This window comes from Anas platyrhynchos, chromosome 13 (genome assembly GCF_047663525.1).
Source record: "Anas platyrhynchos isolate ZD024472 breed Pekin duck chromosome 13, IASCAAS_PekinDuck_T2T, whole genome shotgun sequence".
NCBI classification, from domain to species: Eukaryota; Metazoa; Chordata; class Aves; order Anseriformes; family Anatidae; genus Anas; species Anas platyrhynchos.
The window spans coordinates 11,327,820-11,343,421 of NC_092599.1; the positions used below are offsets into that span (position 1 = coordinate 11,327,820).

Sequence of the window (15,602 nt, forward strand, 5' to 3'; positions counted from 1 at the left end):
ATCACACCCACAGCCACCACCGGGCGCTGCAAGCAGGGACAAGCGAAGAGCAGCCCGTGCTGCTTCGTCATCCCTTCCCACCCCTTCACCCCCCGGAGGAAGCCGCAGAGGAGCGAGAGCTCTGGGAAGGAGACGTAATCAAAGGCTGCGGAGCTGAGGGTTGGAAGCCACAGAAGCCAGCAGGCAGGGACATCCTTCCTGCTGCTGCTGTTCCCAGGCAGATTTACAGGCCTGGTGGCTCCTGCCCACACCCCAAAAGAGCCCAGTTACCCCGGACTTTCAGGGGAACGTCCCAGGCATGCCCAGGACGGTGCTGCGGGTTTGCATTTCCCAGCAGAACACCCACCTCTCACCCGGGAAGGAAAGGAATGACGCTGCCAGTGGGAAGCAGCAGCTCCCGGGTTAAGCTCCACTATTAACAGATTTTCGTGCCTTTCCTGACCCGTGCCCACCACACTCAAACCAAGCGAGCTGCAGACAGACCAAATCCTGCTTAAAATAACTCTGGGGGTTACACATCCTCCCGGCAAGGCTCGGGCTGACCGTCCACCGTGGGTTTGTGCGGCGGTGCCGCGGTCTGGCACCGAGTCACCCCTGCCCACCGCCGGGCTGCAGGGCCAGGGATGGGGGCAGGATTTCGGATCTCAGCACAGACAGGCAGCCCACAGATGTGGCTGGGCCGAGGGTGTCCGGCCACCCCTGCCAGGAACTGCTGAGGCCGCACCAAAGTGCAAACGAGCTGCGCCAGGCTCGCCAGACCTCAAGGCAGGCGCCGCTCCAGGTCCCAGGGTGACTGAGAGGTCTGCCGGGGGACGGCTTGCCCTGGAAGTGACACGAGTCCCCTGGGAAAGGTGCCTGTGTCCCAAAGACAGCACACGGGGGGTGTTACCAGCTGTGTTGGCTTGGAAGGGATGGGGGAAGAGCGCCAGCACTGCTCCCCGTGCGCACCAGCGCTGCTGGGAACCGCTGGCGCTGAGCATCCTCTGTTTGCAGAAGCTGGCTGGGAAGGCAACCTCGAGGACAGGCTGATCCCTCGCCAGATTTCTTCAGGGCACAAGCTGGGAGAAAACAGCTTTTTCTAATCTTCTCGTGTTACACAATTCCCCTTTGTGTGGGGTTGCCGAGCTGGGCTCCTTCTGGCCCGTGCATCACGCGGGCCGTGCGGGACACGCTCGAGCATCGATGAGCGCAACGCAAGCCCCTGGCGCTGGGATAAAACCACGAGGGAAGCGAGAGAAGGTGCCAAAACTTGGGAGTTGGGTTGTCTGGGATGGAAGGGACGGCGAAAAGCCAGCGCTGCTCTCACGTCCCAGCGAGTCCGAGGAGCTGGGCATGCAGAAGTGACATCCCATAGGCAGTGAGGGGACAGAAGGGGCCGTTCAACAAGCGGCGTCCCCTTTCCAACATCCTCCTGCTGCTGTGCAGAAATGGCCAAGTGCCGAGCCCACCTACCCACACGTGAGAGCGGTGGTTGGGCTCCTGCAGCTCTCCAGGAGGCTTTGCTCAGCTCCACGCCCAGAGGAACGATGTTGGATCCAGCACAGCAGGTAATGCCACCGTCTGCTGGAAGGCCACCCGCATCCTTCGCTCCTGAAGCCCAAAGAGGTGCAGGGAGCCCAAATCTTCTCCTGTAGACACAGCAGCTCCACGCAGAGAGGTAGCAGGTCCAGGCACCCTGGTTTTCCACAGAGAATGGAGAAGACACGCAGGGCCAGCCCCAGCACGGGTGAAGATGCTGCTCCATCCATCGGGTCCCAGCACACGAGGAATTGTGCTGCTGGTGGCCACGCACTGGCTGAGCGATGGCCCAGCTCTCCCGTCCCCTCCTGGAGGGCTCGAGCTCCTCAAAGTAATGGCAGAGGCAGGCAGGATGAAGGGGGAAAATTGATTGTTCCCTGCTGGGAGCTTGATCTGTTCCAGTGAGGAGCCCAGAGCAGCTCCAGAGGCAGGGTCAGGAGGGAAAACAACACAGCACATGAGTAATACGGCTGAGGGCTCCCCGGCCACAGGCGGTCCCATCCAACTCGAAGCCCAGCACTGAAGCATGGGGACACAGGACAGCAACCCCAATCCAAAAGGGGACCCACAAGGCCACAGGTCCTCACCGAGGATAAAGGGAGACATCGTAAGGCACAAATCACACGAGATCCACTCGGATATGTGGCTGCTGCTCCTCCCGAGCAGACAGACACAGCGGGAGGCTTGCTCTCGTGCCAGCCAGGACGGCGAAGTCTTGTGAGGCTCCTCAGACAGGGCTCTTTTGTTCTTTGTTCCCAGGAACCAGCCCTGGCTTGGCGGCCACCACGACACAAGCTCTGAGAGAGCTCAGAGCCCAAACAGCCAGCGTGGGGGAGGTTTCTCTGAGCCAATTCAGCAAACGCTCTCCCCAGGCCACCATCCCCTCGCACCGCTCAGCAGGGCACTGCTGCCCCGCTCCCAGCAGCACGGCTCAGGCAGCAGGACTGGAAACCCAGGTAGGCTCAGCCTGAGACACCTCCTGTGGGTTTGGCAGCCTCAGGAGAGACCGTCCTCCCCAAAACTCTCCCTTCAGGACCCTCAGAGACACAGGTTGCTTTGCCAGACCCCGCCAGATCCAACCCAAGCAGCCAGCGATGCCCTGGCAGGTTGCAGAGGCAGGGAGCTCCTGGAGGTGCCCCGTGAGCGATGGATTTCCCTGGCTGGTGGCACAGATGCTGTGCAGGATAAACCCCCACCAAGTAACATGCTTCTTTGCGAAGTATTAGAGATGAAGAAGGCGTGAGGTGCAGCAAGATGGTTTGTTTTACGGATTTAAACCTTCCCCTCTCTGAAAACAAGTTGTTCTGCAATGACAATTCAAGCTTGCTCCCTTCAAAAACATCAAAGGAAAATGCTTAAGCATCTCTGCCTTTGTTTTTCACTTCATTCAGCCTAAAGTGCTTTCTGACTTAGCCCAGATTCCCAAACAGCCTCTGCAGTGACACTTCCCAGCTCGTACAGCCTCTCCCCGCCAGCAGGCAGCCCCACAGCTCTTCCCACAACTCCCTCCTTGCTTCTCAGGCAAGCCCAGCACCGTGGGCACGGCCTGTGTGGGAAATGAGGCGGTGGGAAAGATTGGGAAAACGCTTCTCCTCTGGCTAAACCCATCCCTGTGGGGCAAAGGGCCGCGACGGGACAAGGGGAGGAGAGCAGAGGTGGCTCGCCTTACCTCGGAGAGCTTGACGCGCCCCTCCAGGAAGGAGCAGTCGGCAGCGTTGTGGGTGCAGATGTGCCGGTATTTGCACCAGTGGCAGGGGAAGGAGCCGTTCACGCAGGACAGGCAGCTGTGGAGAGAGCAAAGCAGCAGCGTTAGGTGGTGGCAGCAGGGGTCAAACCTCACAGGAGCTCCAGGGCTGATCCTGTGGGGCTGTGTGGAGACTACACAGCACCATGAGGTCGCCCGGTGCGTAAAGGAGCGGGTTCGAGGCCTCTCTCCCCAAAACCCCAAGGGATGGCAGAGCTGTGCACCCAGGGCTTTGCTGCCCAGGCTGGGCAGCACCAAAGGGGTGCTTCGTCCTTCCCCCAGAGCCCACCACGCTCCCCCTGCTTGGCAGAGCTGAGCCCATCCCTCCCCGCCAGCCCTGGATGGGGCCGTGCTGCAGCTCCAGGAGCTGGGCTGTGGTGTGCTGAAAGGCAACCTTAGCACATGGGCTCTCGGCTGCGGGGAGAGGGGGCGTTAGAGCCAACTTAATGCACGCTCATTGAGAGGAGAATGAGAAGTGGCTAAAGGTTGGGGCAGATTAACCCGTGGGGACTGTGGTGCCTTTCAGCTGCGCACAATGCGCCGCGTGTGACCCGCTCCCACCCCAAATGCTTCCCTCTTCCTGCACAGAAACCCCGGGATGGGCACCCCAAATCCCTGCCCCTGCATCCTTCAGAGGTGTGGGGACAGCTCAGGGTGCCCGGGCACCCGTGTGGCTTTGTGGGGCCGCAGCTCCCCGCCCAGGGCCTTCACACCCTGTTACATCCACAGCGATAGCTCCCTAAATCCATGCGCACACACTAAGGAAATATTTAATTAAGCTGCTTGTAAAGGGGGCTGGAAGTCATTTCCATGTTTCGCTCACATTTTCACTTCCAAATGAACAGCCCTTTTAGCTTTACCCACAAATATGCTAATTGAGATGCTCCTTATGCAAATATATGCGATTTTATTTCAGCTGCAGAGATTCGACTTAAAAGCACAGCCGAGGCCTCCGAGCTCCGGTTGCTTTGATGGAGAGAGGTGCAGGGGGGGCACAGGGGACACAAAAGGACTGCTCCTACCCCTGGGTCCTCGCCCTGAAGGGCTCAAGCACACAACCTGGGGGGCAGGTAAATGGGGGACACCTCCACCTCCTAACTCGCTCCCTGCTGGCTGCTTTTAACCAACTGGGTCGCTTCTAAAGCGATCATTTTCAGGGATGGTTTTCAAAGTGCCCCCATAAACGCGCTCAGCACACACCTCTGGCCCCACAGCACCTCAGGCCTGTCCCAGGGAGCACAGCCTGGAGACCAAGGCTCACCTCAAGCACCCGGGTGCTAGGCACATGGTTCATTAAACCCCAGAAACCAACAAAAAAAAATTTAGGGACTGTGAGCAGGAAAGGCTGAGCTCCAAGGTCGGGCCCCGTGGAGGGGCCGGGGATGTCCCGGGGCGGCCGTTTGTCCCCGCGGGCTGTTCCCCACACAGGAGCAGGCTGCTCGGCAGCACGGTGCCATCTGTGCTGTCTCTCTCCTTCCCACGGTCAGGCTCTTCTCCCTCGTCACTCCTCGCCTAAGAGGCTTTCATCACTCCTGATAATTAGGGGGAGTTTCTGCCGCCTGTGCCGAAGCCCCCCCGGCTCCCTGAAGCAAGGCAGGCAGAGCCCAGCCAGGCACAGCACCGACACACGGACCCTTGGGGGCCCTCGGTTTGCTCCCCTCGTCCCCAGTTCCTTCCCCAGAGCCCTTACAGGGACTGGGGAGAGGCAAAGCCTCCAGGGAGTGCAGGAAAAAAGGAGGGAACCTCGGCTGTGCTCCCCTCCCTCCTAACACCCCTGTGCACGAGGAGCTGTAACCTCTCCAGGATTTCAGGCTCGCTCTGTGCACACATTCCCCGTCCTAAAACAAGCCTGGGCTTGCTGCCTGCCATAAATCCACCCCCAGAACGAGCCGGCAGGCGGCTCCCCACCAGCAGCATGGGGACAGACACAGCTCTGGGCAGGCTGGGGGCTGGTGCTCGCCCCCCGGCTCACTGCCAGGCTGCCTCAAGGCCTCCTGGTGCTGCTCCCCTCGGGTTTCCAAACCAACCTCTGGCAGCCCCAGCTCTCTCTCGGTCGGAGAAGCCAGCGGGGAGCGGGCTCACTGCCCCCTGCCCTTCCCAGCTGCCAGCCCCAGGCGTGCCACGTGTGCCTTGCCGCCGCGTCGGCATCCAGGCGGCCTGGGAACGCGGCCGCTCGCTTCTCTTATCTCCGGCCTGAAAGAGCTGAGAGCTCTCTCCAGTGCTCCGAGCGGAGAGGGAAAGGCAGAAAACAAAACCGGCATCCGCAGGAGCGAGATAAGGCAGGGCGAGCAAACAAGAGAGGGAGGGAGAGAGGGGAAGGAGAGGCTGGCTAAAGGTGAACCCACCAGCTCCGTCCACACCAGGAGTGGGCTTCGGAGAAGCAGTGAGGCAGGGGAATAATCCCGTGCTGAACAGGAGCAGCGTGTTTTTGGGGGAAGGACACAGCACAAACTGAGATGGGCTGAGTTCAATGACACCCAGTGCACAACGAGGGAGGGTCACGGAGAGGGGAACAACGAACACAGCGCTGGTGCAAACAGCATCTGCGTGCGCTTGCCGCACACCCACCGCCCACGAGCCCCCAGGCTGCTGCTCAGACCTTCTCCTGGCAAGGAGGATGCGTCCTTAGTGGATAGCCAGCTCCAGCACAGCCTGCATCTGGAGCAGCAGCTGCACGGGGTGAGGGGCCGAGCTGCAGCACTTGGGGCTCTATATCCATCGCTTTGGCCCAGGGATGGGGGGAAGCTGGAAGAGCAGCGGGAGAGGGCAGGCAGTGCCCCCAGCCCCTACCCAAACCCCTGGCACGAGGCAGACCCACAGCAGGAGATCTGCTCTCGCCTCCCTCCAGCCTTCTCTGCCCGTCTCAAACCACCAGCTTGCTGCCCTCTCGTTTTTGGGGAGCTTTTCCATCCCTGCTGTGAGAGGTTTTGCTCGGGGTCCTGCTCACGGGTACAGGGGTTGGGCACAGAAAACCCACTGCGTCCACACCTCTCTGCCTAGAGCTTGCAGAATTGGACCCTGAGTTTTAAACTCTTCAGAAGCAATTTGTTTGAAACACACCGCCAGGCTGCACCAGCCTTCCTCCTCGCTCACAGCAGAGGTGACCTAGCAGAGGTTATCCCGAGCAGCCTCCGGTGCGATCCCGCAGGGTTTCCCACCTGCCCTAGGCTCGGAACAGGCGCAGATCTGTTACCGCCTCGCAGCTCAGAGGTGGTAAAACACAGACACACTTCGTGAGCCGCCCGCAGCCATCTGTCCGTGCCGTGGAGGAGAAAGCATCTGCAAGCATCTGGAAATCAGCAGCCCCGGCTTTGCAAGCTGCTACCGAGCGTGCCGCGGGCAGCCCGGCCGGACAGGAGCCTGGTAACAAGGCTGGCACCGTCCCACGCTGCCACCAAGGGACAAAGCAAGCGGCCGGCGGGCTCTGGGACACGGCAGGCAGGCGAGGAGAGCAGCCCCGCTGCTCCCAGCCCCTGAGCTAGGCATTAAAATCCCATTTGCCTAATGGGGACTTATAGGGCCAGCCCGACCTGTGCGACGGGGCTGCCCTACTCGAACGCAGCAGTCGCATCTCTCCAGCCAGGAGAGATGCCTGCACGCTGCTCGAGATGTTCAGCACCCTCGGGGACGTTCAGCACCCCGGCACCACAACTGGCACAGCCACGAGGGCGGTACCACCGTTACCCCATGGATGTGCACGAGCACAGCACAGGCATCCATCGGCACCAATTTCAGTCTGCCCGGCTCCCCTCTCTCAGCATCAGTCCCCCTGACCTGGGATTTTTCTCCTTTTCCTGTGCCACTGCCTGGGTTTTGCTTCCACACCACTCGTGGCCGTGGCTTTGTCTCTGCCCACATGCCGGGCGCATTTTGGTGACGTGCCAGGCACGCCACAGCATCACACAAGTGCCAACACTCTCATCCTCCTCCCCACCAGCTCCACTTGCCAGCCCCCAGGACCAAAAAGACAAACCCCGACAGCGTTAAGAACATGAATTTCCCTAAGGGAAATCCAGGCAGCAGGCATGGGAGCAGTGGGAAGAACCACGTCTCGGTTGTCCTTGGGAACAGCTGGGTTTGGAGCCTGTCGGAGGCAGGGACTGGATGAGGGGGCTCTGTGCCAGCCCCACGTGGGCTCTCTCCAGGCCCCCAGCTCTGCAGCTCTCGTATCCCGAGGAATTCCCCTCTCCAAGTGCTCCCCACCCTCGTCCTGCATTGTTCTCTGGCTTTGCAGGGGGATTTCCCATTCACCCACCTCCCTGCGCTGGAGGCAGGCGGGGAGCCTGGCATCGCGGCTTTATCTTGAAAGGGGACTCATTTCCCAGAGAATGCTTTGAAGAGGGAGCTTAATGCTTACAAAGACAACCTCCACATCTGCACACAGGCACTCCGGACACGGGCTGATTCATTAGACTATCAAAGCCTCCAAGTGGTCTTCAATCGCCTGCGCCTGATCAATGCCCCATAGGAAACCCCCGAGGGAACCACGCAGGCCTCCAGCCCGGTGCTCCCCATCCCCTGAGCCCACAGGGGCAGCCCCGTGAGCTGGCGGATACCCTCCTGCATCCCTCTCTGCGAGGGACCCCAGTTTTCTGCACCCAGCTCCAGGTTTCCTCTTCTCCACTCAATGCAGACGGTGGCTCCACCAGCAACCCCCTCCCCGACGCAGAGACCTCCAGGAGAAAAAGACCCAAAACCTGGAGAAAAATACCCCAAATGTCACAACCTGAAAAAAATCCTGAGCCCCAAAGGAGCTTTCCAGGTGACCCAGAGCAGGAGGAAAGCCCTCCCCAAGGACAGGATGAGCCATCCTTCCATGCACAGGAGCACTCCTCATGCTCTGTAGGGCACAAGCTGGTGACAGGGGTCTCGATGCAGACCCAGCACTCTGCACTTCACATCATCCTGACAACCCTTAGCAAAAAGCCCCCTGTTGAGGAATTCAGAGGCATCCGACCCCAACCAGCCAATGCCCCTGACCCAGGCACACCCCCTGCACATGGAGCAAACAGTTTGCATTCAGATCCCTCCCTGCCTCCTGGCAAATACCGACACAGCCCCGGGACAGAGGAGCTCACCGAGGCATTACACAATAGTTTTACCCATCCTCAAACACCTCGTGGCCTCAAAAGCCTGCTGAAATTCCTGCCTGCTACGAGGAAAGGCTCAGAGAGACAAACCCCCACCTGCCTCCTTGGCTGCATCTCCGCCTCCTCGCAGGCTGCGGCAGGAGCCGGGCGCAGGGCTTGTCCTCGTCGCTCTGAACGGGAAACGATTTGTTTTCATCGCAAACAAACCTCGCTCATTTTTCAATCACGGCAGGCTCTGCCTCCCCGCTCACCCTTCGGATCCAGCAGAGCAAGGACGAGGCCCTGCTGCGGGGCTTTTCTGCAGGAGGAGCTGGAGCAGCCCTGGTGCAGCGCCTGGTACCCCCGGCGCACCCCTCTCCGTGCTGTTACACCATTTATTGTGATTTCTGCCCATTCTGCATTACCTGGGGATCACCCACATCAGGCAGGCCGCCAGGAAAAGGGGACTGGAAACAGCCCAAAGTCACAGCATCATCTCTCTGCAAAAAGGGGCTGGTGCCAAAGGGATCCCTTGTTGCAAGCTGCCAGCTGGAAGAGTCCTGTAAATGGGCACAGCGCTGCTCACCCCCTGAAAACCACGGGGCGTATCAGTTCCAAAACAAGAGCTATCCTGAGAATCTGAGTCTCTACTAAGTATTTCAGGCTGCAGGTGTTAGAAAGGGGAAATCAGAGAAAGAAGAGGCACCTGATGAGAGCCTGACAGGCACTGGGAGTTGCGGGAAGGAGCCTGGAACAAACCCTTTCAAAGGACTTTCTGCCTTGGAAACGCACGGGGAGAGCTCCGAAGCCACACAGGTGGAGGAGCATCAGCTCCCCAGGAGTTGCTCCAGCAGAAGAGCTGCCTTGCCATTCCTCTATCTTTCCCCAGCAGTTTGAAAACCTCGCCCAAACATTTCATCCCCGGCTGAGGAATGAGTCGACGTGCCGGCCTCTGGCTCCCAAGCCAAGCCAAGCTGCCCAAATGTAAAACGAAAACATAATGCACGGTCATCAGAGAACTCCACAGGAAAAACATTAGCCTCGTGGAAAAGCACATTGCTCCTAATACAGAATTTATCAGGCTGACTTATAGATTTTCCTCTGCAAAATATGAAACCTGGATCTGAAAGGCTATTAACTCCGAGGAGATCCATTAAAGACGCCTGTCTGCAAATGGTATTTAAAAGTATTGCATCACCCCCGAGATCGTCGTGTTCTGTGGGTATGATTCGGCTGCAGGTCACATAGTTAAGAACTGCCTCCAAACCCTAAAATTCTTGACGTAAAGAAAATAATAATAATGTTCACCAGCCTAGAACGTGGACTTTTCTATCAGCTCCAACCGGAGCCCATAAATATTAATGCATCCATAATTAGCCTTTTTAAATAATGCATCCAAAATTAAACATCAACGCGGTAATAAATCAGTCAGGGCTCTTTGTTGTAGGTTTGTTGGGGAAGAGGGGGGTGGGTTTTTTTTTGCTCCTATGTCAGGCACATAAAATAAAATGCCAATTCCCTCCCCAGCCCTTCCCGCTGGACCAAAACGCTGTGGCCCTCGTTGGGCTAATCCGATCCTCCTTGTACTTAGAAGTCTCGTTTCTCGCGTTTAGAAAAATAAAAGTCGCGTCTGCTTTCTGATTTGCAAAATAATGACATGCAGCCACCCTGAGCCAAAGCTGAGCTCATGTTATTGAAACCGCACGACGTGAAGGGAGACAAAGCTCATCTCGGGAGGCAAGGTGAGTGCGAAAGTCAAGTTTGCAAACTCCCTCCCCCCTCGCTCCCCGGAGTAAATCCTGCTCCTCGTGCCAGCGCAGGCAGGGCAGAAACCCCGGGGCTGCGATGCACAAGGCTTGCAGGGCCCCGCTGCAGCGGTGACAGCTTCATTTTGCTCTCTCACCTCGATATCCCCGGGCCTTTTGGAGGCTGCACACCCCCAGCCGGGTGCCTGCACATCTCAGCTGCCTTCCCCTGACCCACGCAGGAACCGCAGCTCGCTCGCCAAACCCCCGAGCCAGGCTGGATCCTTGGCAAAAAGCTGTCCCAAAGAGATCCCTCCGCGCTTGCTTATCTATAATTACTGATCAGCCCGAGTGCCACCATCCGTGGGAGGCTGCTGGCAGGAGAAGGAAATTGCTCGCATTCTCCAGCTCCAAATCCTTTGCCCGAACACATCCCGGCATCTCCTCCGGCGTTCCCGCGGCGCAGCCCTCTCCCTGAGCACGCTGCCCACAGCTCCTCGCTCCTAGAAACCCCAGCCACTGTGCTTAGACAGCACGTCAATAACCCACACCCCCTCTGCTTTATCCCATGCACATCTCAGACCGCCTAAAAACCCGTATTTGAAGTAGGTTTCAAGGCAGCCTGACGAGAAAGCAGATTGACAATCACTTCCAGCGAGGCAGCGCTCGGGTGAAGGCCCCAGGACACGCAGCTCTGCTGGGACATCCCAGCTCCCTCCCCACACAGCTGGGCAGGAGGTACCCCCACAGGAGAGCACGGCTCTCCTTCTGCATGGCCAAGTCTCTCCTGTTAACTGTTTGCAGGGATAACGAGCCGCTTGGCATTTGCAGTCACATGGACTGCTACCGCCTGCAATGCAGTAAACTCGCTTTTTCCTCCAAAGCTTTTCTCAAACCCCAAACCCCCGCTCTTAAGCGAGGTTCAGCCCTGATGCTGCGTGTTCCCACATACCCAAACCAGAGCGCACTCACGAAGCCCAGGTCACTTACGACTGATGGACGCTGCAGTTGTAGAACACAAAATCCACCGAGGCAAACTTCTTCCCCGTCTCCTTGGATTTCAGGTAGAGCTTCACCACTCGCTTGTCCCCTGGGAGAGAGCAAGGCAGAGAAGGGCGTCAGAAAGGACACGGCGCGCAGCACAAGGCTGGAAGGATCTGGGCAACAACTCCACTCATCCCAGCCAACTAACAAAACCTCCACACCTGGAAACACAAGGAGGGTGCCCATCCACACCCAACCGGACACCAAACGGGTCAGCAAGGCGCAGGCACAGCACCAAGCCCCTCCGGCTAACTGCAGCTGGCAGCACGGAGGCAGCTGCCTGGGGGTGTGCCAGTGGTGCTGGAGGGGAACTTAACAGTTCTGGGGGCAGCAACATCCTAAAGTCTGTGGATATGTGCAGTACCTCTGCCCAGAAATGGTCCACAGCTGGGGAACGAGGCCAGCGTGCCCCATAATTAGTAGGACTGCCATGCAGACTGTGGCAGTGCCAGCATGTAGCTGTGCCATGGCTTGGATGAGAGCAAGGAGCTCAAGAAGCAGCAGCAGCAAAGCCCTTTTCCTCCGACACCCCAAGAACCCTGCTCAGACCCTGGGGATCTCTGTCACAGGAGGCTGCCCTCCTCGGTGCCTGGCTATGGGGCAGCCGCCAGGACAAGGTTGGCCTTGGGTTTTCTTCCAACCCCACGCCCAAGAGACCCGAGCTCACCGCGGCCCCTGGTGATGGGGATGACGTCCTTGGCAGAGGGAGAGCTGCAGTAGATCCTCCCGTCCTCGATGCGGCTCTCGGACTCGGTGAAGTCTTCGAAGGAGCAGTTGACTCCTGCTGAGAGGTCTGGGACGTTCCAGGCCTGCAGGACCAGCTGGGGGAGAGAAGGCAAAGCATTGCCCCAGGAAACTACCAAAAGGACTCCTCTGTGGCTGCTAGGAGCAAGCACAGCCAACAGAAAAGACCACGGGGGTGCCAGCCCCCCGCCCTCAGCCACACGTGGTGGGGAGAGCTGCCCCAAGGAAGCACCATCCGCCTCCAGGACCTCCCCAGCCAAGCCAAGAGCGCGGAATGACGTGGGTTAAAGAGCGAACAAATCACTGCCTGACATCCTCTGCCCTCTCCTGCACCATGAACCATTACACCTCACCTCCCTGCAGAGACCAAGCCCGGTGTTTGGCTAAAGCGCATTTCAGAGAAAGGCATCCACTTCTGCAGACATCAAGAGGGGAGGAATCCACCTCTTCCTTTGCAAATTCATCGCCGGGGTCAGCAGTTCTCGCTTTACAAAACGCTCGCCTTATTTCTCATTTGAATTTTTCTCAGCTTCCAGCCATTAGTTCTTGTTATGCCTTTCCTTGATAGATTAAAAAGCCCTTTAGTCCCTGATATTTGCTCCTTGTAAAGGCACTTATACTCTGTAATCAAGTCACCTCTTAATCTTCTTTTTGATAAGCTAAGCAGATTGAGCTCTGGAAGCCTCGCACTGGAAGGCATTTTCGCCAGCCGTCAGCTCATTTACATGATGTTTACCGAAGGGTTCAGCCTGCTCCTCCAAGCACTCGCTCCGGCCCCAGTGCCGCGTCCCAGTGTCAATCGCACCGGACCCCTGTGCTGCACCCAGCCGGGAGGCACACAAATAACCACAGAGAGCAGAAAAGCTACGAGCTCAAAACCCCTCTGTGCTCACAGCCTGCCCCCAGGAGCCCTTCCTGACACAGCACGGCCCCGGGATCCCATCCAAAGGCACCGCTTTCCAGGACATCTCTCGAAAGCCGACCTTCCTCCTCGAGCTCTCGCTTTGGTTGTGAGGTACCGGCACCAAACCCACTCCCCCTGCCACACCAGCCCCGCTCGAACCCCATAGCTCAGCGTGGGGATCACATCCTCAACTCCCTCCAGTCCCCGTGTCCCCTGCAGATCCCATCAGCAGCGACCCCACATTTATTTCCACGTTAGCAATGACACCGCGAAGGGCGGCCGAGCCGCGCTCCGATCCCCGCGGCAGCCCTTGCAGAGCGCTGCCGCTCGGTGACAATTCCCCTCTGACAACGACTTGGAGATCTGTCACGGAGCCAGTTCTTAATCCACTTAACACGTGCTTTATCAATATTGCATAATGCTAATTTTTAATCAGGATGTTGTGTTGCACCGAGTCAAACGCCTTGTAGAAGGCTAAAAGACATCACAGCCCCGCAGTCCCTCTTCTAATTCGAGGCGTAATTTCATCAAAGAACAAAATGTGGTTTGTTTGACAGAAAACCACATGGACTGGCATTAATTACGTTCCCATCTTTGATTCTTTATCACTCGTATCCTGCATCGTTTTTTTTCCCACTAGTTTTTCCTCAACCCGGTGTCAAACCAAGCCAGCCCTAACCGTTTGGCCATCCCCTGCACCCTCCCTGCACCTGGGCAGGAAAACGAGCCCCTCCTCTGCTGCCTGGGCTTTTCTCAGCGTTCCCTGATTTATCCCAAAGCCGCTTCTGCAAGCCAAGGAATGCTCTGGCCATCTCCTTCAGGACTCCTGAGTGCCAGACATCCAGACCTGGCAGTTTGTGAGGGTTTATTGCTAGTATTCGCTGTTTCACGTTCTCTTTACAGTGCTAATGGCCTGGAAAATCCTTGGTGGAAGTACATCATCCTCTCCGTCTGCACAGACGGGGCCGCGCATCTCAGCCTCATCCCAAAATATCCACTGCTGGCCGCTGTCAGAGACAGGATATCGAGCTAGATGGATCCCTGGCCTACACACGGCACTTCTCATGTTGTTATTTATATTACGGAGAAATATTTATTGCTCCGTTATGTCTTTTCTGCATGATAATCAGCCGCTCTATTACCTCCATCCAGCACCAGGCCAGCCCTCATCAATCCCCTGCACTTTGCTCCACTTTATTTGCATTGCACCTCTCTTCCCCTTTCTCCCTCTTTGCCATACTCTCATTATTTATTTTAATTGCTGCCTGGGCAGCAGGGGTGCTTACCGGGACCTCCGACATGGTGACCGAGATGTTTTTGGGCTGGACGGTGAGCTGCACGCACTGCCGCAGGTCGGAGGCGAAGCGCTGCGGCTCGTCCGCCCGCTCGCAGCGGTCCTTGCGCGAGCATCTGCGGGGGGACAAAACGCGGTGAGCAGACAGCAAACAGGCTGTGAGACACCCTGCTGCGGGACAGCGTGCCCGGTGAGGGATTTTATCTGCTCAAGGCTGGACTAGGAGCTCTTTTTTCCACTCGTGCCCACCCCCCTCTCATCTCGCCCTGCAGCCGCCGTGCCCAACGCACACGTTCACAGCCCGCGATGCTCCATCACCTCCCACCCCGGGCGCCTCGCCTGTCCTCACGGAGCAAACAGCTCCCTCCCGCTGCTCTTTGTGCTTTCCGCAATATTATTTCATTACGGGAGGCGTTTTAATTAAACGGCGGGCAGAGCGGAGAGGGGAGAGCAAACCGTGCGTGCGCCGTACGGTGCTGGCTGAAACGGGAGGAGGCAAGGGGCTGGCACGGCCATAAGAAACCCCTGGGGGGGCTCCAGACCCCATGGCCAGGTGCGAGGACCAGGACAGACCTCCCCAAGGAGGAAAGCAGTGGCGCTAGACACGGTTTACAAATCTCTGGGGCTGTAGGAGCAGCCCATGGTACTCACATGTTGTGGAGGACACACCAGCCGCAGTGGGGGTCCCGGGAGCCCAGGCACAGCTCGCAGCTCTCGTACTGCTCGCAGCTCTCCACCGGCACCCGCGTCACCTGCGGGACAAGGCAGGGAGTGAAGGAGGGGACGGGCTGCTGGGGACAGCAGGGACAGCAAGGGGTGATGCTGCCCGGCATCCCTCCTGCTCGCCGGGCTCAACGGGGCGCAGATCTAAGCGGGGAAAGGCTTGGACATGACACCGTTGGGTTTGGGAGCTCTGCATGGAGAACACCTCCTGGCTGGCCCAGTAAGGCCAGGATGGGGAAACTTTTCTTTGCAGAGTTTAGGGAACGGCTCAGCCCCTGCTCCCAGCTCCTCCTGCACACCCCCGTGGCTGGCAGCCCCGCTCCGAAAGGGTTACGGCTCCTTTATTAATTGCTCCTCCACATTTGATTAAAATCCCCTCGTTCTCCGAGCCCTTCGAGCTCTGTTACAACTGTTCATTTAATTACTTTCCAGCAGCACTCTGATAACACCACGCTGTTGTAGGGAAAGGAGCAGCTTTTATTAAGGAGCAGGGAGGAGAAGCGGGGGGACGGGGCGGGGGCTCGGGAAGCTGCCCGCACCCCTTCCGTGCCTCAGTTTCCCCACTGCTCCCGTGGGGCAGGATTTGCTCAGTGGCTTTCCTAAAACAACCTCTGCCACCCAAGAAAAGGGGCACAGTCTCAGCCAGGGACCCCTCCTTTGTCCTACCAGGCCAGAGGATGGGCTCGGCGTGATGTGGCCTGGCACTGCCCTAGCCTCAAATTCCGGAGCCCAAATCCCCTCCCTGCCTCACCTGCAAAGCCCCAGGCTGCCTGCAGCAGAGCAGAAAGCAGAGACAGGAACTGGGAGGAGGAGGGGA

The 15,602-nt window shown here is 58.2% G+C and overlaps 1 protein-coding gene across 4 annotated transcripts in view; it reads right to left on the reverse strand.

Annotated features, from left to right (window-relative positions):
- PLXNA1 (plexin A1) overlaps positions 1 to 15,602 on the reverse strand; it is a 104,535-nt gene that overhangs the window by 49,359 nt on the left and 39,574 nt on the right. For all 4 annotated transcript variants that reach the window (XM_072044559.1, XM_038185761.2, XM_072044557.1 and 1 more), the window contains exons 5-9: positions 14,714 to 14,814; positions 14,055 to 14,178; positions 11,788 to 11,941; positions 11,067 to 11,166; positions 3,188 to 3,302 (exon numbers count right to left, since the gene is read on the reverse strand). In XM_072044559.1, the coding sequence (XP_071900660.1) occupies positions 3,188 to 3,302; positions 11,067 to 11,166; positions 11,788 to 11,941; positions 14,055 to 14,178; positions 14,714 to 14,814 (594 nt within the window). The remainder of the gene's footprint in view (positions 1 to 3,187; positions 3,303 to 11,066; positions 11,167 to 11,787; positions 11,942 to 14,054; positions 14,179 to 14,713; positions 14,815 to 15,602) is intronic.